At 42.6% G+C, this 24687-nt stretch overlaps 1 protein-coding gene across 1 annotated transcript; it reads left to right on the forward strand.

The window, feature by feature from the left end:
- Positions 1-591: 591 nt before the first annotated feature.
- On the forward strand, positions 592-23671 carry LOC308220299 (gamma-aminobutyric acid receptor subunit rho-2; the record flags this gene model as incomplete). Its single annotated transcript, XM_080616143.1, has 9 exons — positions 592-779; positions 3961-4067; positions 11117-11184; positions 13708-13931; positions 16146-16228; positions 17691-17831; positions 18076-18228; positions 19547-19743; positions 23363-23671. 9 exons carry the CDS (start codon positions 592-594, stop codon positions 23669-23671), a joined length of 1470 nt encoding a protein of 489 aa, XP_080472269.1.
- Positions 23672-24687: the final 1016 nt, after the last annotated feature.

The raw sequence follows: 24687 nt of genomic DNA on the forward strand, positions 1-24687 counted from the left end.
CTTAATTTTATGTAGAGAGTTGATTGCATGTATAGATACTTTGGGGGTTATGTGTTTTGAAAGTTAATGGTAAAGTAGTCATTTTCAGAGGAAATAACTCATCTTTTTATCTTCAACGGCATAAAAAGCCTGACTGAATCAGAAAATAAAATCTCAACTGCTGTAAAACCATCAAAGCATATACATTTTACAGTTATACAGACGTCTGAAATGTGGCACAGGTGCCTTCCAGTTGGAAAAGATTCCGTGCAAAGGAGCAGAAAATCTGGAAAGCCTGGTGGACAGGGACAGCCTGGTTTTAGAGTCTGGCAGGAGGATAGCCCTGTCCTGAGATTATGGGATTGAGCAAAAAGCCGGCGTGCAGAATTGCGGTTTTTTTACATAACAGCTTCAGTAAATATCCTTTAGGACCCAGTGGAAATGTTTGGTAAGGCAAACTTCATGAGTAATGGCCAATCGTTAAGTGGTGATGAGGGAAAAGCTGGGAGTGAGAAGCCCCTGAAAGCCTGTCGAAAGCATCACGTCCGGAAGGCAGCATTTCTGCTGCTGATTGCCGGCAAACGCGCGGCGCCGGAATTAAGAGTTGATTCAATGTTTAAAGCCGGGGGGACTGGTGCTGCAGGAGGTTACTGGAGTGCAGAGTGCCCGGCTCCTGTTACCAGCAGGATGCCTTATTTTGCAAAACTGCTTTTATTAATCTTCTGCTTAGTTCTTCTTGTGGAAAGCAGAAAGCACAGGAGGAGGAGGTGGACAAGCCAGCTGGACGTGCAGAGGGCAAGGTAAGGGCTATTAAACCACCTGTGTTTCTTTTCCTGCAGTGTTACAAATACTACACAGACCTTAAGATCTGCCCTGTGTGTGTCTTTTGTGTGCAGTATATGTGGAAACAGCTTCGTATATGTTTTTATAATAGTGTCAGATAGAATAACCAGTTTTAACTGTAGATGGATGCATTTAATGCTAATGTTAGTCAACTGTTAATGAGGCAGGTTTTTGCAGAGAAGCTGACCTCTTCAGCATGGACTGTGGTCAATATATTCTTAGACCTATATGTGAATTATGAATTTAGAGAAGCTGCAATTAATAGAGAGGTTCAAATCTACATATTGTTTCAGCACTGTTTCAGGAGCACGTTATTTACCCTGCTTGCTGGAATATCCGTGCTACTTATTACACTTGAAATTGCCTGTTATTTTCTAACAATCTGAGGTGGGAATGAGGTATCATTGATGAGTAGAAAGAATGAGTATCATGCATGATACTGATTAATAAGAAATAAATCCCTGGAGGTTACCCTGGGATCATAAATCAAAAGCACATTTTGAAGAACTACATTTTGAAGTCCAGCAAAGGTACAGGAAAGAGTTAAAGGTCTTAGTATAGTTTATTAGATTTACTATTGCTGAGATCTGACCAGTGGTTTATATGAGAAAAGATAATCTTCCAAACCTGTCAGACAGTCCAAAGTATGTTATCCTTTTTTGTAGTTATGTCATCTAGTGGCAGTTATATCTTACAAGACTGCTCATTGTTTGAAGGGCTCAAAAATAAAATTGGGTTAATCCACTTATTAAATGGCTTCACTAAGGCTGTAAACCTCCATATTTTCATTTATTTTTGTTCATTTTTATTGGTTTAACACTCAACACTTTTATAGGGAGTGTTGTTAATTAAACATCTTGCAATGAAATGTTGTGATATAGTTGAAAGCAAAGGATACCTAATATGCTCTGGTTTATACTACTTATTGAAAATCTACAGTAGCATATGCTGTTAGTGACGTACACGTTATAAAGCTGAAACAGCTACTACCTGATCCTGAAATGCTAAAGCCGACTGAAGTTTTACCACTGATTTCCACAGAATCGCCGTTATGGAATGAGATCTTTCATTTTACTCTGAAGTTTTTTCCAAGTCTCTGTTCTGGAAAATGCAGGGGATTCAACAGTAGCATTTCCTTGCAAACCATTCACGTGTAGTAGAGATCGTCTACTTTGAAGGAACAAAGTAGTATAAATCATTCTTTTAAACATGACTTTGCCCCAGAGTGATGCCATTCTCTGGGTTACAACTGCTTGAATCTTTTGTACGTCATTTAAACACTGTGAACATAATATACGGTTTCTACAGTGCTGTTATTTTTATGAAGCTGTGATAAAGTGGAAGTCAAAGCACTGCTGAAATAATTTCTATAATTTACTGTAAAGAGTAACTGGTATTATTTGGTTTCCTGTGGAATGATGGCTTTAATGAGCAGCTAGGTAGAATCTGAGGAACTGTATACCTTATATATACACACACATTATTTATATGTATATATACACATTTCCTATGCAATATACTTTGAAAGTATATGAAATCAAGTTTTAGCGCATCCCTGCTCATGGCAGGGTGGTTGGAACTAGATGATCTTAAGGTCCTTTCCAGCCCTAACTATTCTATGATTTTGTGAAATGTGAATGACATTTTAAATACAGAAAATTCTGCAATATTAAAAACTGTATGGAGTAGTGACATTGATATTTTAAATTCCCAGTTACGTTTAAGAAGAATATAGTTGTGTCTAAACCAGCAGTGAACAGTGGACTCTTCTAGTAAAAGGAAATCAAAACCAGTTCCTATGCTAGTTTTTTAATCATATAAAAGAAATGGAAAGAGTGTCCTTTTTAATAACTTCATCACATTTTCTGTATAGTATTTCTCTTGCTGCCTTACCACAAGAAATAACAGTAAATTTTATAGTAAACTTATTAGCCAAGAAAATGTATTACAATGTTTGGAAATCTACATTGATAAGTTTGGCATTTTGTGTCCTTTAAGGTGATACAGCAGCCTGATCTGAAGATATTTATATTGACTTCAAGAAGCTAGCTTGGGTTGTGCAAGCATGGAACATCTTCAGTTCTGCAGTTCATTACTTGAATGTTGCATAGAGGTTATTTCCCATGGAGCTTTGAGGGCTTGGGGACCTGGCCCTGCAGGCAATGAGACAGTCATCTGCTAGGTGCACACAGAAGTGCACTGTTGAGCCTGTGCCTGCATGGGAAAGGAATATGGCAAAAGGCGGGTTAGGGCTGTGGAGGTAGGAACCCAAGTTAAGAAGTGCCAGGTTAAAGTGCTATCTGTGCATCCTTAATTGCTTCCCTTGTTCTGTGTTAATACTAAGCTGCAATGTGTTATTTTCCCTACAAGTGGTATTCAGTCTGCATGCTGTATAGATAATGCTTGCTTAGTTAGAAACTGTCATGTTTAATTTCCCCTTACTCCTGCATCCCCCACCTCACTGATAAAAACTCCTCTACAAATTGAAGTATGACTTAAAGAAATAACTGCCCTGTACATCATTGCTGTGGTCATTGCCTGGTGCAGCTTCATGCTATGCTATGGAGAGGCCAGGCTTTGCATAGGAAATTGGAGTGTGCTCATGAAGTAACAGCTCCTGGCTTTGATAGTAGTCTTTTCACATTTTCCAGGGATCTGTCATTCTCTGTCATTTATATTGCAAAACTGGGTGAAGGATATTGGTGACACCTATTTATATGAAGTTGAGGGCATTCCTGCTGATGTACAGGCTGACAAGTGGTACACTCACAACTGACAGAACGGTTGGTTAAACTTGTTGTCATCCCTGTTGTACTGTTATCGTTGAATCTCTCAAATAAAAAGTTAGAGTTTTTCCACCCTTAGTATTCAGAAAAGTGCAGGGTTGCAGCTCTTGCTGCCTTCCTTAGATAAAACCCCTCTTTTCCTGCTGCTGTGAAGGGAAATGTGTGGGTTTGTCATTGTTTAAAGTCAGAAGACAAAGCGCAGAAACTACTTGTACTGAAGCAACTCTTCCTCCTTGGGGCTGCCCCACAAGTCTGCTGTTCCCATGGTTCTGGAACTGGCTAGCAAAGGTTGGCCGCAGAGTGCTGCTCGGGCACAGAGGTGTCAGACCAACATGATTGCTGTCTTTTACAGTCACATCTACAAAAGGAACCATGACATGACCAAAACCTGGAAAGGAAAGACAGAGCAGCTTCTCAGAGTCGATGACCACGACTTCACCATGCGGCCAGCTTTTGGAGGTGAGAATAAAACAGTTGTCTTGATTTCATGCTCATCTAATTAAATACAATCTAATTAGCTAAATAAAAGTCATCTAATTAATGAAAAAAACCAACCCCAAACTTCTGTCCAGGTGCACCAGTGTGAAGGGAAAGGACTTGGGTGGTTTTAGGAGATGTTCAAGGCAGTTCAGAAAGGCTTCATCCTCACAGCTTCACAGCCCTCCATGTACAGCTCCTACAACCCTTCCTGTTGCTAAGTTGGCTCTTCTTTTCGCTAGTGTTCCCCAGAGCTCAGGATGTGCCAGTACGTGCTTCAATCTCTTGAGAAGATGAACAGGCTGCGGGTTTTAATGTTGTAGTCGGGATGTTGCAATGAGCTTTTCATCTGATGTGATCAAACTGCAAAGTAAAGAACTACTTGCTATCCTGTAGATTCTCCGTCCTCCTCTTCTCTCTCTATGGCCTTTAAAGAGAGCAGTCTGGGAAGCTCCTGTGGCTGCTTTTGAAGCAGTAACTTTTCTTGGCTTCATTCTGTGCTCAGATAGGAGCCACTATCATACAATAATCTTGCTGGAAATACATTGTCTTCTGACCATTTTCACTACTTGCTACAAGGCTGGTGCTGGTGTTTCTGAGAGATGGTGTTTCTGGTGCTAAAGAGCATCCAGGCTAGCCCCAAGGACAGATACAGCATGCATTGTCCATAGTTGCAGGCACTGAATGGACAGGACCACACACAGCTTGTAAATTACGGCAGTGGGAAGGAGGAGAATCCCAAATACTTACCTCTTGCCAGCTCGTGAGACGGCAGTCACTACTAAACTACTCTCACTGAGGGTGTCCATCCATACCATGTTTTGTCATACTAAAATGGGAGGGAATAGAGCAAGCAGAGAAAAATAGACAGCTCAAAGAGAGAGCACCACTATGGGATCCTTATTTGTTTTGGTGACTTTAGGTTGAGCAGGGTTGGTTTCAACTGTAAATGGTTTTCCCAGCCAATGAAGTCAGTGACAAACTCTGCTTGTCCCAAAGGGAAAGGATCAAGCTTTCCCTTCAGCAGGTAAAAATCAGTGCTCGTGTCAGAGAGGGAACTTTGCTGATCTTCTAGGTAGCAGAGGAAAGCTTCAAAGCAAATGGCTCAAACCCCGGAGAAACCCAGATTGTTAAAGTTGAGGATGCTGAGTTAGGTTTTCAGATTTAATCCTTTTCTAAAGCCAACTTCATTTCTTGGGGCTTGGTTGAGGGCTTCTGAATGCCCAGCGTGGACAGACTGGAAGTGCTGATCCCTTCTCAGTGAAGCTGTTACCACTCTGACCAAAAAACTATTGAGAAAAATCCTAACAGCCTTCTTTATGAAGGAAAAACACGGTGTTCCTCTAACTTTTGATCAAAACCTCTTTCAGAGCTACAGGAGACAAAGTTGGGGTATGAGTAAAGCTGTGCAGGAGCTGAATGTGATAAGGAGCACTATGGCTTTGTTGAGGCTCCAGCCTTGGAAAGCATGAGTTACAGTCACAGCAATAGCTCGGGTGCTACAGGTCTTGCACAGCTTCAGAACTGTGCAGTGTATTTTTAGTGACAGATTATAAGCCAGATGGAAAAATATATAAAGGAAAGAAAACAAAAGTCTGGTAGGAGGCGATCCTCTTCTGTAATGTTATTCGTCAGGCAGTCACAGTGATTTGTTATGCACTGTGAGTCTTCCCGGTTTGTAGCTGCGGCAGTGCCAGTCAAACTGATGTGGTCTGACCTGCATAGGATGAAAAGGCTTTTGTACTGCAAAAGCAGAGTAGAGGAGCCTGTGGGATGTGTGTGACTAGCTGGTTGCTGCCTTGTGAGAGCAGCTTGAGGAACACTAATGGAGAGTCCAGCCCCATGGGGTTGCACTGGGCCTGTGATGTTACGGTGCAGTTGGGAAAGGCAACTCAGCTCTGGAAAACATAAAACATATCATAAGGAAATTGTGAGTGACTTTAGATTACAAAGAAACCCAGTACTCTAAATATGACGGTTCCCGAGCCTAATAGAATAATGGGCAGCTCCTAACCTTCAACATTTCTGGTGGACCAGCCCACAGCTTCACCACTGAGCTTTAAGCTAAAAAGGGGATGTCGCTGCTCTATGGTGGCCACAGTGACTCTTCCTGGTCTGCAGAGGGCAGTCAGCAAGCTGCCAGCCCGGCACAGCTTTGAGCACTGGACAGAGCAGGCTGGGGTTATGCAAGCTGAAACAGAGGAAAAACATTAGAGAAAGGTGAAGGGGTTTTCAAGAAAAAGTATGTTTGCAAGTGAGCAAGCAACTGTTGTGTAAGTTGTGTTATTAACAACCCAGTAAGCATGGCTGCCTTGCCTGCTTTCAGCCCATTAGAGACAGGCTATTGGGTATGGCGGGAATGACAAAGTTTTTTGCTTTGCTGACGTTCAAAGTAGCCTCCATACGCCAGAATAGACAGCAGTTGTTTTGACCCTTAGGGAGTTATCTCCATGTCAGTGACCTTGTTCTAGCTAGCAGATGTTCAGGTATTATTTACAAATATTAATATTTAAAGATTATGTAAATGTTTGTTTTGCTGTCTTCCTTAAACATCCATTTTAAGCGTTTCATCTATGACATCTCGTATTTTACAGGGAGCCTGTGAATAAGCAGCTTTAGTTGATACTTAAAATAGCTGTATCTTCTTTGTTGAGGAGCAGCCTAATGCTGCACTTTTATTATATTTCTTCATAGCCTAATAGCCTAATGTCAGCTGGTCCTTGCTGCCCTTTCTGGGCAGCGTTTTTGTCAGGATGGATGAATAGTGGGGTGAACAGAGCATATGTAGTTCACTTAGCGTTCGTATCAAGGGCTGGGATAAAGCTTGCTTCTCTCTGGATGACCAGCCGTCACTGAGATGCAGAGGAAAGAAGCTCTCTGCAGCTAATGAGCACATCTCATTGGTGGCTGCCTTGAAGCCACCCACACCTAAGAGGTCCTAAACATATGTACATATATATATGTGTACATTAAAAAAAGAAATATATACACAAACACACACACACATGCAGAAACACTGAAGACTTTTGCAGCTTGCAGACATGGGATCTCTAATGGACGTTTACAAGCCTCTCTGGGTGCACACAAAATATCTGGCAGCAAAGATGTCTCAAAACCTGCTTGTTTCCCACATGGATATTTTTGTCTCAGGGCCTACATCTGCCTCACTTCTTCAAAGACAGATGAGGGGACAGAGAGACTGTCTCAGAGGAAACAATGAGCCTTTGAAATCACTGCCAAAGAGAAAAAATAGAGATGTCACAAAGGTTTAGTCTCAGAGCTGGAGTGGAAAACTGACTCCAGGCATTTCCATGGTACACGCTCTTCCCTATCTTCCAAAGCCTGTTAAAAATAAAACCCATGCTTATGTCCAGTACCTGTTTCTATCTGGGAACTGATTCACTCTTCGCAGCTTTCATGCTGCTCCTCAGTGGGTTGGGTGTAGGTGCCGAGACACACTGGGATGTGACAGGCTTTGACGTTGGGCACGTTCTTCAGTCATTCCTGAGCAGGACTTGTGTAAACCTCCTGTGTTCCCTGGAGGGGGTAGCCCCAGACCGGATGTCCCATTTAGCCTCGGGCAGAGTTTGGCATTCAAACTGGAGTTTTTGCAAGGAGAAACAAGCCACAAGCCACAAAGTCTTGTCAGTGTCAGAACCCACCCAAAATGGAGAGTTGCTGGGACTGTCTATTCTGCTTGTACAACCACTGCATGCAGATGCAAAGTGGGTCTTCTCTAAAAGTATTCTGAACATCACCTTTTCTACATGCAGCACCTAAGCTGAATGAGTAATGGCTTTCACTGAAAAGTTTGTCACAAAACAGAGCAGCTTACTGCAGGGGAAAGAGAAATGAGGAAATACTCTTGCCGCTGATCCTCAGGACAGCAGGTTGTGAACTTGGCAAAGGAATAAAGACACGCAAAGCCACAAACACTTTGACAGGCTGGTTCCTGAGTATGCCTTTAATACCCCAGTTTTCAAATCAAACCGTTTTAAATTATTCAAACTATTTTCAAATCAAGCTGTTGCCTTTCCTCAAGGCCAAAAGGCTTTGCCTTATTGTGCTTGCCTCAAAATATTGAGGCAAGGACACTGATATGCAGGAATTTACTGATGCAGTTTTGGCAGCGCTACCTTTACAGCAAGAAGGGGCAAGGGTGCTGCATCATGTCACGGGTAAATCTTATGCAGAAATTGTGGGGCTAATGCATACTGCCCAATAAAAGAGAAGGCACAAGCACTGCTGTCAGCCCCAGATTGTGCTTCAGGTCACTGAAATCCTCTCTCAACATGCAAATATAAATATCTCCTTCAGGAGGAAAATCTCCTGTTTTCTATTTCCAGCTTCTGTATCGTCAAATTTACTAATGACTGTGCAAGTGTCTTGAGCTTGCTTAGAAGCTGCCACTGTGCTGAGATGCAAGGGAAATAGTTTATTGGTGGTTTCATTTCCATGCTGCAGGTGGAATTCTGTGACTTTTATGCAGTTGTTTAGGAGTGCAGGGTTTGCTTTCTGGTTGTATCAATCCTGCTGAATTAGGATGTGTGTTCTGCGAGATATTGCTGTGACAGTGATGGAGATAATGGATGTTGACGTGTTTTCTGTTTCTGGAAGAAATGCTTCTGTTGAAGGTTATACAGGTTTTTTTCTAGACCTTGATCTATAAATACTTGAGCTCAAGTTTAATTTGAATAATCGCATGAATTTGCCTGACACTTTTCAGAGACCTTGAAGTATGAGCTGAAAAGCTCTGCTGGGCTGCAGTCTTTGAGCAAAGCAGCACTGCTTCCTCTTCTCCACAGCTTTCACGTGGATCCATTTACCTTCCCACCCAGCAGTGAACACCCTAGAGAGGAGACAGAGCTTTGAGAGTTCTCCAGTGATCCAGTATTCAGGTCTTTTGCTGCTTGTAATTCTTCAAGCTGATCCTTCTTTATTTCCTCTCTCTGAAGAAAGAATTAATATTGATAAAATATTGTTTATGATAAGGAAAAGGTAGCTGATGAGGGCTTTTTTACGTTTGATGATATAATCTAGGCTACCTATTCAGTGTGTCAGATACCATCTCAGCTGTTCTTTTCCCTTCCCATTCAAACCTTCCTCATCCTCTGCTCCCTGTCAATAAGGAGTTTTTTGTTTGCTCATCCCTAGTGGAATTTGATGGGGAATTTGGCAAAGCACCTGGAGCCTCAGGCAGTTACAGTCCCACGAGCTGAGCTGGTGCCACCAAAGGCAGAGGGCTGTCTGATCGGCCACCCCGCTTCCTGCCTGTCTCCTCTGGCTCTGGTGACATACTTGGCCACCTGACAGGTCTTTCCCTGGGCTGATTCAAGTCACTGTCTTGGAAGCAAACAGCTCAATTGCTGCTGCTTGTTGTGGCTGGGTTAATTTTCAGTGAGCTGAACAGTCTTACAGCAGGTCCCACCGCAACCTCAGTCTGCTCCTCTATGCAGCCTCACCCTTCGCTCAGAGTCATTCCCTGTGTAATCTGGGCAGGGGTCTGGAGACTGTTCTCACCTGCTGAACGAGCACACCTGGGTTGTGAAACCCTGTGTGTAAGAAGGTAACAATCTTCAGCACTTCTCAACCTTGCTGCTAGACATGGTTGTAACAGCCTGTCTTGCATTTCATCAGTGGGTGCAGACTGGGGCTTTGTGAGTTTTGGGGAATGCTTGGAACAAAGGAAACTGAACACTACCAGGGTGAAAATTTCCTTGGCCTCCAGTGAGTCTTTGTAATAAATCAGCCACTGAAAGAAAGCAAGATAGGCTCATGTCATGGGAGTGAAAAACCTGACCAAAGTCTCTGGGCTCTTGAGAAACACCCCAATGCTGATTAATTGGAATTTCTCCCCAAGTAAATCTTCCTGCAAACACCCTTCAGCTTGGACAGACACCACCAAGACACCAATAGGAATGAGCAAATATCTGCTGGCATTTTTTCAAGCATGAATTGCAGAACTCTGTGTCCGAATGTGATACATAGGTGTTTGTAAGCATCTAGGAGCCATAGAATCACAGAATGGTTTGTGTTGGAAGGGACTTTAAAGATTATCCAGTTCCAACCCCCAGGTAATGGGCAGGGACACCTTGCACTAGGCCAGGTTGCTCAAAGCCCTGTCCAACCTGGCCTTGAACCCTGCCAGGGATGGGGCAGCCACAGCTTCTCTGGGCAACCCGTGCCAGCGCCTCAGCACCCTCACAGGGAAGAATTTCTTCCTAATACCTGATCTAAATCTACCCTCTGTCAGTTTAAAGCCATTCCCCCTTGTCCTGTCACTACCTGCCTTTGTAAAATGTCCCTCACCAGCTTTCCTGTTGACCCCTTCGTGTACTTGAGGGCTGCTGTATGGTCTCCGAAAGCCATCTAAAAGTGCTGGGTTAGACATGTTTTGGTTTCATTGCTGGGGGCAACACTCACTTAAATTGGAATTGGTGGTGCTGAGCAGCAGTCTACAGTGAAATTTTGATACAGGGTTTCTATTAATAAAGGAGTGTGTATTTATTAGAAGTTATTTTATGCTTATTTAATCTTTGTGAATTCTCTAGTTGCTAATTTTAAAGCTATGTAAAAGTAATAATATCAATGAGGCATATGAATCAAAATGGTGGTGGGCTCTTCAAAGATTAATGTAACTTGCCTTGTTGATAGGAAATGAGAAACCTCCAAGGAAGAGCTCATTGCTTCCAGTTTATTCTTCTCAGTCCCCTGTTCTTGGGCTAAATTTGTTCATAAAGGCCTAAGGTTTATGGTGGGATGTCTCAATTTTGACAAACATATGCAAACATTTCATCCAAGCTCTGGATTAGCTGGGCAGAGCGTCAGTGTTGCAGCAAATGCCAAGGGGAAGATAATGCAGTGTTTCAAAGGGGTCTTACATGTTTATTCGCCGACTCTTCCTCCAGCCCCCACATGAAGAATCATGGACAGAAATGCATAATGTTTGGCATGCCACCTCATAGTGCTAATTAAATACAGGTTACATAAAAGAACAGTTATTTACATATCTAAATCTCGTTCTTCTACAGGCCCTGCAATTCCTGTTGGGGTGGATGTGCAAGTTGAAAGCTTGGACAGTATTTCTGAGGTTGACATGGTGCGTAATCCTCTTTTAAGTCTCAGTTATTTCTAGTCATGAAAAGTCCCTCCCACTTGAAATCTGTGGGTGTCAGACTATTGGTTGGATGAAAGTAATGGCAGCATTAGGCAAATTCAGAGAGGGTGATGGAACCAGATACCCCATAACAGCAGGTGATCAAAGGCTTATCTCTGTAGCTTCAGGTGAGGATCAAAAGTATGAGAGAAAAAGAGACCTTAACTGGGAGAATAATCAGTGCTGTGAAGGATCTATCACAACCAAAAATATAAACAGCTGCCTCAGAAGGTTTGAAGGTACATGGTGAAGTTCGCGCAAGCCATGCTTACTGCAAGAGTTTTCTTCCTTAGGGAACAGTTGAGTCCATTCGTTTAAAATACAGAGCTCTGGGAGGCCCACTAGAAAATTAAGTTGGCAACATAAATGAGGAGGAGCTGCTCCTTCTTCATCACTAGGAGTAACCTCACCAGGGTGTGTGAATGCCTGGACTGCCTCTGCCACAGTGGAATTTGGTGTGTGGGAACAGTCTTTCAGTCGCCGACGATGCTGTTCAGGAAATTTGCACCAGGTTCAGTTGTGATTTAATATCTTCCTTTCTTTATTAAATAAAAAGGAGGAAGAAACATATGAAGTTGTTAACTCTCAACAGGTTTCAAGGTGTTCTCAGCAAGGGGAGGGACTAGTCTACACGAAACATGAAGACCTAAAGGAAGAGCTTTAGAATGATAGTTTTTACTGTGGTGAACATCTTGATTCAAACAAGGAAGCTTGCCTGCCTGGATATTGAAAGAGAGGATGTGGGGGGATGAATGCAAAGTAGTGCTGGGGCACCTGTGTATGCTCATGTGCTGTGCCTTCAGCAGGTACTGCCATTCTCTCAGTTTGTTATAAAGCTTGCTTCCTAAGGGATGTCTGACTGATGCCACATCGGTTCCTGTCACACTGTGCTCTGATGGTGAAGCTGCCCAGAGGTGTTTCAGCTGCTTGGCTGGCCTGGTTTTGGCTGGGACAGAGTTAATTTTCTTCCTAGTAGCTGGTGCAGTGCTGTGTTTTGGCTTTAGTCTGAGAACAATGCTGGTAACCCACCCATGTTTCAGTTGTTGCTCAGTAAGGCTTACTGTGATCAAGGACTTTCTAATCTCATGCTCTGCCAGTGAGGAGGGGCACAGGAAGCCTGGAGGCAGCACAGACAGGACACCTGACCCAAACTAGCCAAAGAGGTATTCCATACCACAGCACGTCATGCCCAGTATAGAAACTGGGGGGAGTTACCCAGAAGGGGCTGATTGTTGCTCGAGTGAGGCTGCATACTGGGTACAGGTTGGTGGGTGAGTGGGGAGCAATTGTATTGTGCATCATTCATCTTTCTGGGGTTTTATTCCCTTCTCTCTTTTTTCCCTTTTATTATTAGGATTATATTTTACCTTATTTCTGCCATGGTCAGAGTGGGAGGTATCTGGTCTTTGGTGGCGGAACACTGGAACAGGCTGCCCAGAGGGGTTGTGGAGTCTCCTTCTCTGGAGACATTCAAAACCCGCCTGGACACATTCCTGTGTAACCTTATCTAGGTGTTCCTGCTCTGGCAGGGGGATTGGACTAGATGATCTTTTGAGGTCCCTTCCAATCTCTAGCATACTGTGATACTGTGGTCTGCTCTGCCCCTTGCAGGGCAGCAAGCTGAGGGCTGACAATAAACTTCTTTGACAAATCCAGGAAAACCTATTGACAACACAAGACTGTTGCCAGGCAGTCCTTTGAAATGGAGCGTCAGCTTAACTGAAGGTTTGTCACTAACAAAACAAAATCAGGTGGTGGTTTCAGAGAGCGGTTGTTGTGTGTTTAGGAAGAGATCCCAGCCTGTGGGGTTGCTGCCTGCCTGGACTTGGCAGCTGTGGCTCCCATAACCACTCGCTTAATTGGGACTATAAAGAAAGCAAGTGTATTTGACCTCTCAGCATGAGAGCGTAGATTCAGCTCTGAAAGCAAGCAGCTGCCAGGTTGGGATCAACTAACAGATGTTTTCCTTTGTGTGACTGGAGCTCCTGCCCCCTCAGTGAGCTTAAAAAGGAGATTTATTTATACACTTGTATCGCAGGAAAAACAGTTCCCTCATTTAATTGCTCTTTGCAACAATTTAGTTCCTTCAGGGATAAATTGCATAGTGTTTAGCCTGACCATTAAGCTAATTTTGAACATGCTATTGATATCATAGTCCTTCAAGATAATTTTGCCAGGACTGATGAATTGTTTCCGCAGGGGACTGCTTCTCTTGGGGCTTATTTATATTCCTTTTGGGACTGAACATTACTGGGCACTGTAATACATTGATTGGTTGTTTATGTTTTGTTTTAGCTGAAATTGTTTGGTCAGGAAAATCTATCCACGAAGACCAGGAAATAAACAGAAGTTTAAAGGGGAGGGATTTCATCTACCTGATAGGAGTGAGTTTTCTTTCTGGTGTTTCCTAGATGAAGAGAGCAACACTGACAGACCTCCCTTTGGTTCTCTTCCTTTCTTGTGAAGGATTTCACTATGACTCTGTACTTAAGGCACTACTGGAAGGATGAGCGTCTCTCATTTCCCAGCACCACCAACAAGAGCATGACCTTCGATGGCAGGCTGGTGAAGAAGATCTGGGTCCCTGATGTCTTCTTTGTGCATTCCAAAAGGTCCTTCATTCACGATACCACCACGGACAACATCATGCTGCGTGTGTTCCCTGATGGCCATGTCCTCTACAGCATGAGGTAATGGTGCAGGCCTGCTGCTCCTGAGCATCCCCTGGGGCTTCATGTCAGTTCTGCTCCAGCATGGCTTTGGTGATCACCAGGACTGCTACTGCCAGCCCTGCTACTCCCACGGCTGATGCAGAGCCCTGTTTCCAGCATGTCCAGTGCAAAATGCTCCACGCGAAGCTGCGAGAAACCATGCTGTGGGCAGTTACAGGATAATCTCCTCCCAGGGAAAGCATTCCCCCCAGCTGTTTGCAGTCAGAGGAGAGCTTAGTCGAGCAGGAATGCTTGTCCCGGGGTCAGTGTGTGATTAAACTGGAAGCTGATGGTATACCAGATGGTGACCTCTATAATTATCCTATTTTGCTTCCTGTTTAGAAACATTTTTTTTTCTTTTTCTTTCCCTTCTTTTTAGCATTTGCATGTTGATGTAAAGGTTTACATTTACTGAAACTGAAATGACTGTTAAAGGCACCCTACACTCCCTGGTTTTCTAGCAGATCTGTGTGCTGGAAGAATCCTAAGGCACACCTGTCATGACCTGAAGGGTTACCTGGCCTGCGGGTGTACACAGATCGTGACTGTGGGCTTGCAGGACTCTGTAATACACAAGGACATGAAGGCTTAATCCTCTGAACTTCTCTACCTTATCACAGATTACCAAAAATACCACAAAATCACCACTAGCAATATACCTGTGATTAATAAAGTGTGTGTGTATATATAACCCCAGAAGTGGGCCAGTCTCCAGTTTCAAAGATGTAAGTTAACCACACCTGACTGCGCAAGAGTTAAGTGGATAATTTGGTACATAAAATCCAAGGAGAGTGAGAATGTGCATGGTATTTGGGCCTGGTGGTGTTCAGGACACTCAGAGCGTGATCCAGCTGACCAAGCATGGGTATTCAGTGGTTCTGAAAATGCCCTCAGGTGTCTTGAGATCTCTTCATGGGGATGGCACTGGGCTGAGGGACATTTCATTCCCCGTTTGTGCCTTGGGCTTTCAAGGCCATCTGAACGCTACACTTTAATTGAGGAATATCTTATTGATGAGTTGAGTTTCTGTGCTGTCCTTGACTAACAAACTATTAATGCCCACAGCTTATGCCACAGTTTAGGTCACCCCGAGGAAAGAAAATAGCACATTGTAATGAGGCTGAGTTATATGATGCTGAACTGCTGCACAACTGGGAGAGGTCATTGCTACTGAATTCCTTCTGGAGCATATCCCCAAAAAGCTTCTTTAAGATTTATTAATCTGGCAAAATTTTGCTCTAGTTTTATAGTCAAAATGAACACTGTGTACTTCTGGGGGGAGATGAGTGTGCAGGGTCAGAGTAGGGTTTGGATCACAATTCCTGGAACAGAAAAAGGTTCAAAACAGAAAACCTCTTTATCAACATCTGCAGTGAATCTAAAAAATGGTCACAGCCAACATATGTTGGGCTCTGAAATGATGACTCACAGCTGATTTGCCTCTACTAAATCAGGAGCTCCACTGCAAATCTGTCCACAAGAGCAAGTTGAATGACCCACTGGAAAACTTACATAATGTTGTGCACAACTGGACTAATTTACAAACCGGAGCAAATAATGCTGCAGCTCTTTAGCTAAGATATGAATTTAGCAGAGGCAAAAATTAATCTCACTTTTTGAAAGGCACCTGCACCCATTCAAACCCCTTGCCCCAGGAATACACCTCCCAGATTAAAAGAATTTGCTCAAGGACTGAAAGAAACTGCTTTTGCCTTAATAATGCATGTATTGGAGGAATTTTGTGGCTTGCAATACAGATGGTCATGTTCCTCAGGCTTGTGTCATTGTTGGGGTGACTACAGAGAGAACTGAGCAATGGGGGAAATCGGGAAACTTTAACGAAAGTGGTCATAAAAGAACCTTTGAATGTAAATGATGATTTTATTTTATGTTGTTGCTTTGTAGGGAAATAGTTGGATATAAAACACGATTTAAGTATCTGTACTAACATTAGTATTACTTTAGTATCTGAGATAGTGCTTTAGTTCCTTTGAAATTACAGCTTCCTTTGGAGTTTCTCTGTATAATACATATTGCTTTGTCTTGGAGAATTGATGGGCATTTTCCTGGGGGTTTTATGCTAACATTGTATGTAATTACTGGCTTTAAAGCTGCAGAATGATTTTTTTTTATGATAACATTGTCCCTTATTGATCCTCATGGAAATCAGCTTTCCTCATTTTCAACTTCTAGGATCACAGTGACAGCAATGTGCAACATGGACTTCAGCCGCTTCCCCTTGGACTCTCAGACGTGTTCTCTGGAGCTGGAAAGCTGTACGTGGTACCTGTGTTTCTAGCTAAATGTGCTCCATGGGTGGCTGCACAAACACAGATGACACATTTCAGAATACAGTCTATTTTAGAGCTTGAAAGAGTAGTTCATCAGGGTTACTATCAGCCTTCCTGTTGACTTGCTGTGTTGCATATCTAGACCTTCTGCTGCAAGGCAGGTGAATTTGCAAGGAAATTTTAGTAGATGGCACTTTAAAAAGAAAACCTCAAAACCCACCAACAGAAATGTTCAACAGATGTTTAAAAGTGAGACAAATGTCACAGTTGATTGTAATGATCATTGCTTTTCCTCTAAACTTCATCACCAATGTGCTTTATGTATGGTAAAATTCTGATACTGCAAACAGTGTGACCTGGGCTCAGCTTCTTTGGCAGGGAATTGTTCTGTGGAGAAAGTGATGTAAGCGGTGAGATTTTTGTGGCTGTTCTGTAAACTTTCTCCAGGGTGTGCCAGGACCAACATCAGGTCATTTTGAGGTCCTCCCAGCCATTTCACTGAAACAATTTCCTCTACAAACAACCCTCCTGCCCTTTCGTTCTGCACAGAATCACAGAATGGTTTGGGTTGGAAGGGACCTTAAAAGATCATCCAGTTCCAATCCTCCTGCCATAGGCAGGGACACCTTCCACTAGGCCAAGTTACTTCAAGCCCCTGTGTCCAACCTGGCCTTGAACACTGCCAGGGATGGGACAGCCACAGCTTCTCTGGGCAACCTGTGCCAGTGCCTCAGCACCTTCACAGTAATGAATTTCTTCCTAATATCTAATCTAAACCTGCTCTCTGTCAGTTTAAAGCCATTCCCCCTTGTCTTGTCACCACATGCCCTTGTAAAAAGTCCCTCTCCAGATTTCTTGTAGGCCTCTTTAGGTACTGGAAGCTGCTCTAAGGTCTCCCTGGAGCCTGCTCCTCCCCAAGCTGAACAAGTCCAACTCTCTCAGCCTGTCTCCATAGGAGAGGTGCTCCAGCTCTCTGACCATCTTCATGGCCCTCCTCTGGACTCACTCCAACAGGTCCATGTCCTTCTTATTTTGAGGGCCCCAGAGCTGAACACAAGAGCAGAGTCCCTCCGTTCTAATGGGGGAGAATCACCTTTGTTAACCTACTGGTCACACATCTTTTCATAGAATCATAGGTTAGGGTTGGAAAGAACCTGAAGATTATCTAGTTCCAACCGCCCTGCCATTCGTTGAAGGCATCCTCTCTGGAGTTACTCACCTCGGTAAATCAAATGCAGCCTAGCATGTGGTTGGATTTCTAGGCTGCAAGCGCACACTGCTGTTCATGTTGAGCTTTTTGTCAACCAGCACATCCAAGGCTTTCTCCTCAGGGCTGCTCTGAATCCATTCCCTGTGTTCATGTTTGTTAATTTGGACTGAGTCTAGTAACTTTTTTCCCCCCCTCCAAGCTAAAGTCACAACACATTGTGTTTCTTCTTTCCTTAAGATGCTTACACTGATGAAGATCTGATGCTGTATTGGAAAAATGGGAATGAATCTCTGAAAACTGATGAAAAGATCTCTTTGTCTCAGTTTTTGATACAAAAATTCCACACTACATCAAGACTGGCTTTCTACAGTAGCACAGGTATTGGCATTTTCTGTTTAATGCTATTGCTAAGTCTAATGCTGTATTAACTACTTCTTAGAGAGCTCTTGGAATTGTGTGTCACTGAAACGTAGTCTTCATGGCCTGTACAGTATGTGTTTTGAAAGATCAGTTTCTCTTTTTGCTACCCTTTAGAAATAACAGATCAATAGAAAGATCTTTCCTCTATGTGCCTACCAGCCAGGTTGTTCTCTCTAATTCTGGCTTTTCTATTGTCTCAAAGGTTGGTACAATCGCCTCTATATAAATTTCACTTTACGCCGACACATCTTCTTCTTCTTGCTCCAAACCTACTTCCCCGCCACCCTCATGGTCATGTTGTCCTGGGTGTCCTTCTGGATTGACCGAAGAGCAGTTCCCGCCAGAGTCTCTTTGGGTGAGAACAACTGCAACAAGACATGGCTGAGCAAAAGTCTTCGAATGTGACAGCTTTGGCAGGAAAGAAAACTGTTCATTTTGATGGCTAAAGATGTTGGCCAAGCATATATTTGTATTATCTGATGGTTAATATAATATAGCACCAATCTGCCTCTCTGGATATATCTAGACAACTAAAGCCCATCAGGAGGAGCTTTGTTTACATCAGGATTGGAGGAAATTCTTTCAGCTGATCATAAAAAGAGCTGATTTGTTTATCATTGCATGCATAGGTTAGAGAAAGGCAAAAATGTAATAGGAAAGATCTCTGAATGTTAATATGTAAGGCTTCCAATACTCAAAGTACACACGCAGTATTTTAGCCCACAAATTTGTCTCTCTTACGGAGCTATGCACTGCAGCAAACACATGAGAAGAGGCAGTCGGGAGTCTGCTCCACTGAGAGAAAAGTGTTCAGTGGATATTATTAAAAATCAGTAACTTAGATTCTGATGCAAGGGGAACAACAGTAACTGTGTTTACAGTGCTCACTTCTGAAGTGGCTGAAGTAGCTATGGTTGCTTTTTGGTTCTGTTTTCTCTATTCAAGTGTCTTTTGGAACTTGTAAATGTTTTTCTCTCCATAACAATCCAAAGTGTATACTATTTTGCAGGATTTCATCTTTATTTGTCTAAATATATATACACATACACGTGTGTATGTATATACATCTTCACACACATATATGTATATAAGCATACATACACATATGTTTATAAACACATACACATGAACGCATCTAGATACATAATCCCATAGTTGTTGTTCAAAACTTTGATTCCCACAGCTTGAACTGTAGACAAATATTCCTAGAGGTAAAAACATAATGCTTTGCTTTTCCATGGTTTCATGCAAAACATTTTATCATTATTGCACTTCCCTTTTAAGATCAGTGATTTAGACCAAATCCTCTTTAGCTGTGACCAAAAAACAACACTAGGTTGCTTCCTAGCAGTGCCTGTAACACAGATTGGTACAGACAGGAAACAGGAGTCCTCACCACTGGTCTTAGCAGACCTGACCCTAAGCACTGTGCTAAAACCAGAGATGTTAGGGAAGGAGTTCAATGTAGTTCCTAGCAAAATTATGACTGCTCTGTTGCTCCTCAAAACTAAACCTAATCATTGTGCACAGAAGTGAAAGCAGTGAAATAGTTCTGCATTGGCAGAACAGATTTGTTTCATATCTAACATCTCTTAGAGCATCTGTTTTTCTTGAGACAAAAGCCTTATGGGCTGTAGCAGTCCATAACATTAATTTCTCTTGGTTCTTTCCAGGGATAACCACTGTGCTGACCATGTCCACGATTATCACTGGGGTGAATGCCTCCATGCCTCGTGTTTCCTACATCAAAGCAGTGGACATCTACCTGTGGGTCAGTTTTGTGTTTGTCTTCCTCTCGGTGCTGGAATACGCGGCTGTGAACTACCTGACTACGGTGCAGGAGCGGAAGGAGAGGAAACTGCGGGAGAGGGTGAGAAGAGTTTTCCTTCATACTTTTTTTTTTTCTTACAGTTGATCTGGTCTTTATATTTGTATCTACAAACGGGAAACACTGACATCAGTGTGTATATAATTGGATCTTAGGCCACTTCACCTCAAACTGAACTGCTAACATCAGAAAAACTGGAGGTGGTCTCATAGGTCTTCATAGAAACTTCAGAGAAAAGAAGAGTGTGATCTGAACTGGGGAAGACTGCAGTGTGGAACTGTGTGGGGATGACAACAGAGGAAAGTATCAAATCTGATACTTCACTGCAGCTGCCACAATTCCTGTATTTTTAAGCTAAAGGTGTTATTCAGAGCAAATTAATTTCCTCCCCCTATGTTCAGCTTTAGTCTGGAAACTGAATCCAATGGAGGTAATAGTGGAGTTATTCCCCACTACCGAACACAAACAACACTCAGTCAAGTTTATGCTTGTACTTTTTAATGTGGTACGGTCGGTCCCATCCTGCATTCTTGGAGTTTTTTAAGCCCTCATGAGCAGCTCTGAGCAGCCTGGCTCTGCTGTAAGCAGGAGATAGGACTAGAGACCTCCTGAGGTCCTTTCCAGCCTGAATTATCCTACAGATCTGTGAGCCCCACTTCCTTGTAATTAAACACCATCACCTTCTGAACACTGACAGTAGGGCTTGGGACCAAAGTTTTTATGTCCTCACAGACCCAGAACATCACCGTGTTTCACAGCTTTTTTCTTCCATTTAGGAACACCTCACATTAGTTCAAAGGTAACATTAGTCACCTACTGCTTTTGACTCCTGGTATCAGCCTTCATAAATGCCAATGCAGACATCCACTTCAATATGATTTGACATTTCCCTCTCTGAACTACTCTGTTGGCTTTGCAATTCCTCTTCCTCTTGCACTTCTTCCTATGACTTTGGTGGAGTACAGAATAAACAACCTATCAGCCCAGTAGATTCCCTAGCTGACATCTCAGCAAAAATTTAGTTAGATACACTTTAAAAAGTGATTGGAATAAATTTAAGGCCTCTCCAAGGCCTTCTCAACAACTGTGGTTCTGGAAAGCTACTTGAACAGGTCCTGGGTAGCTTGGTTATCTATTCCCCCCACCTTAGTCCTCATCCAGGGCCCAGCAGTTCTCTGCAACACAAGGTGGAAATACTCTATGCAAGCAGTTGAAGCCAAGTGTGTCTTACTTGCTGCACATGAGCAGTGGTCTCTGGCCTTTTAGCCGGCCCTGCTCAGACTTCCCATGTCCAAAGAAGATGGTGTTTTGACAGTACACAGGAAATAACAGAAATCTTCCCTTCTAAGTTTGACTTGCCTAAAATAAATCTGTATTTTTTTTATAGGCCATCCTCCCTCTCCTTCGTCTTTAACTGTATTGGAGGGATGAACTGAGAGAGTGTGTTACTCTTCTGCAGAGTTTTCAGGGACATTTTCCTATATCCAGTGATGTTATTTATATCACAAATCTGCCCTTTATTGAATCTTGGGCGGTGAATTCTGTATTCAGAAAATGCCTTTTTACTACACAAGGTACAGTATTCTATCCAGTCTTCAACATGTGACAATATTAATCCTCAGTGATGGTAGTGGGAACAGAGATAATAAGCAGCATTATTTGAAAGGATTGAAGCAAAATGTAGGTGAGTGCTCTTGAAGAAACAAGAGACATATCTCACTGTAAATGTAGATCTTGTCAGGCAATGCTGCTCCCCTGTCAAAGACCCCAAAAAATTTAATATGAATATGCTAGGCTCCACAGAGGAAAGCTCTATGTATGTCTACATTAAGAAATTAAATGTGCCTGAGACCAAGGATTATTTAAACTAAAACCTTAGTATCTAAAACTAATCCTTCTTTCCCTCAGTATCAGAGAGGTTGCTGTGAATCTTCTGTGGTCTGTGCTTATTCCAGATTGTACATGGGGAACCTTTTGGTTCCTGGACATTCAGGCCAGAGACTCTGATAGGATTGTCAGCTGAGTTCCCATGCCTAGGGAGGCTCTTTGGCAGTGCTTAATTTATTAGTGTAGACATAGATTAAAACTGCTGCAGGGGGAAATTACGTAGCATACTTCTGCACGTATGCACCTATGTGAAGATGGGGGTGATTTAAGACTCTGTGGAGGTGGGTTTCCAGTATGTTAGGTTCCGTTGTCCATAAGGGTGACTGTTACCACATGTACTTGAAGCCACAGGAACAGTAATTTGACCTGAGGGTTAAGACGAAGTCTGCAGAATTTCTTTCTGTGCTGGGTCCTACAGCAATGAGCTTATTGCTGTTAACAGCTTTCCCTTCCACACACCCACCCACCCACATACCATCTCCTAGACCTGTCATCGTTGTCATCATTTGATGATAAAGAGCCTGGTGTAATTCCTCCCTGTGTTGTTATTGTGGTTCTGTTTTGGATTATTCGAGGTACACCTGCTTAGTATATAATACATCTTAGAACGCAACGGATGTTCAGCTGTACCCACGGAGTGCTCCAAGAAATTCCTGGAATGATGGGTCTGACAAGTAGAGCAAATGGGCTGCAAACTCGCCATGTTTTTCTGCACACAATCTGCTGATACCAAATCATTTTGTTATGACTAGAACACAAAAACCAATTATTAAGTTGATTTCCAGGTTTTCAGTAAACTGTGTCATCTGGTGGTTAAATAATTTGAAGAAAAAACCTTGAGTGCAGAGTTTTCCAGTGCCATCCCAAATATTACGTATTCAGGCGTATATACTTTTTTATATCTGTATCTATATATCCAGGATATATACATATTTAATTAGTTCAGCTGAACTTAAAACCAAGTCCTTGGGAAACCCACACATCAAGGTTGGTGGAGGAGAGAATTGGGGGCAAAGTATTTTTTGGTAAGGAAAGCAGCCTCTGGGGGATCAGAGACAGAAACTCCTATCAGAAAGGAGGTTTTGGAGTGCATTTTCATTGAATACACATATATAATCCATATTGCTGGGACAGAAAACCTGCAGACTTTAATCAGTAGAAGACAGAATTTGCTATTCAAAATTCTACCTGTATTCGTTGTGTTTTTTTAGATTTCTAGAATGCATGCTGGTGCTGCTGAAGTCAGTGCAAGTTTTGACATTAGCTTCAACACGACCGAGATTTTACATTAGGCTTTTAATTTGGTGCTTTTCTTGGTTTAAAATCAGGCTTACAAAGAAAACAAATATCTGCAAAACTAGAACTTGGCCCTTTTTCCCCCATAACATGTACTAGATCAGCCATTTCCATGGATAAATGTGCATTTTGTCCTTGAATGTTTATAAACACAAAGACTGCAAAATAAGGGATGTCAAGCCAGCAAGGCTGAAGAGAGCTAGCTAAAAAACCCTGGCTAGTTTTTATGTCTGCTAAAGCATTTTCTAACGTGTTGTGAAGATGCTTATCCAAGCAGTGTAGCTAAACCACGTCTCTTCCTTTCAGAACACAAGTAAAAAAACCCAAGTGACTTTTATGTTTAAAGAGAAACTTAGAGTATCTCAACTAAGATTTCAAGCTCAACTGTTTGCAAGCTGTCTGTTAAATAAGAAGACATCATTTCTGTTGCTAAAGTATTCTTCCAAAGTTCAGCTATATTTCTTGTTTGTGTTCCTAGTTTCCATGTACATGTGGAATACCTCATGCAAAAACTATGATGCTGGATGGAAACTACAGTGAATCTGATGCCAACAGCCTGGCAGGATATACAAGAAACCAGATGGTCCCAGAGGAAGAAAAACAAGAAAAGATGGTTGTGCACTTAACTATGAGCAATGAATCTAATTCATCAAGGAAGAGAGGCCTGAAGGGCCATGTGGGCTTGCGCATCATCCAGAACACTCATGCAATTGATAAATACTCAAGATTAATATTTCCAGGCACCTATATATTTTTCAATTTGATATATTGGTCTGTCTTTAGCTAAGCATGCTGGCAGTGCAGTGACTGACGCAGAAGGCATTTACAGAACTCTCTTTTGTTAGTTCTTTTTCAGCCTAATCTGGATGAAAAGCCAGAAAACTGGTTATTTTATTGCTTCTTTGGAGGGTAAAGGGGAGGACACATACTCCAGCAGGCAACACCATGCACAGATATCATGGAGGAACCTGTTGTGCTGATTTGCTTTCCAACCCACACCCCAGCTCCTGTTCGCTTTATGACAAGTGTAATTTCTCATACTTGAAAATATGTGCTCACCATTCACCCCAAAGGTGCTCTATGTTCTTTTGGGGATGGCCAAATGACCAAATGCAATGGACAACCAGAGACAGTGCTCGCATGGGCTGTCACAGGTTAGAAAAATGCAACTTGCAAGGGAAGGTCTGGACAGTGCATCTCCTATAAGGAACCTAAATGTGGCCTTTCCTTTTCAAATCTCTGCTTTTTTATTTTTCTTTGTCGTTGTTTTTTAAAGAAGACCTCCTTTCAGGGACCAAATTCTGCTTTCTCCAGATAGGATCTCAATCAATACCATTAAGACAGTCTACTAGCCAGGATCAGCTGGGTTGGTTACACAGCGCAGGTGGTATGTTTGAGTTGGTGGTCATGTTTTTTTCTGGATTAGAAGTAAGGAGTGATGATGATGCAGAGCAAAGAAGGCTGCAGACTCACAGAAGACGGCTCCTAGGGTCCATGGGTAATGAAAACAGGGAGGTTTACAGAGGTGTTCTCTGTATAACTTGAGCATGTGATATGTAGCATCTGCCCTCTAAAATAAGACAGGAAGCTGGTGTGTAGCATGTACAGTCAGCACAAGGTGAATGGGCAGTATCTCTGGGACCATGATTTTCTCTTTTCAGTAGCTGAAAACAGTTTTGAGGGCTGCACTGGTGGCTTTCAAGAGTTTTCCTCATCCTTGTGAGGAAAGTGCAGCCCACAAAGAAACTGTATATCCCAGTGTGCCTCTCCCAATCAACACACTGTCCTTCTGTTCGGGTATTT

This window comes from Psittacula echo (genome assembly GCF_963264785.1).
Source record: "Psittacula echo genome assembly, chromosome: 4".
NCBI lineage: Eukaryota > Metazoa > Chordata > Aves > Psittaciformes > Psittacidae > Psittacula > Psittacula echo.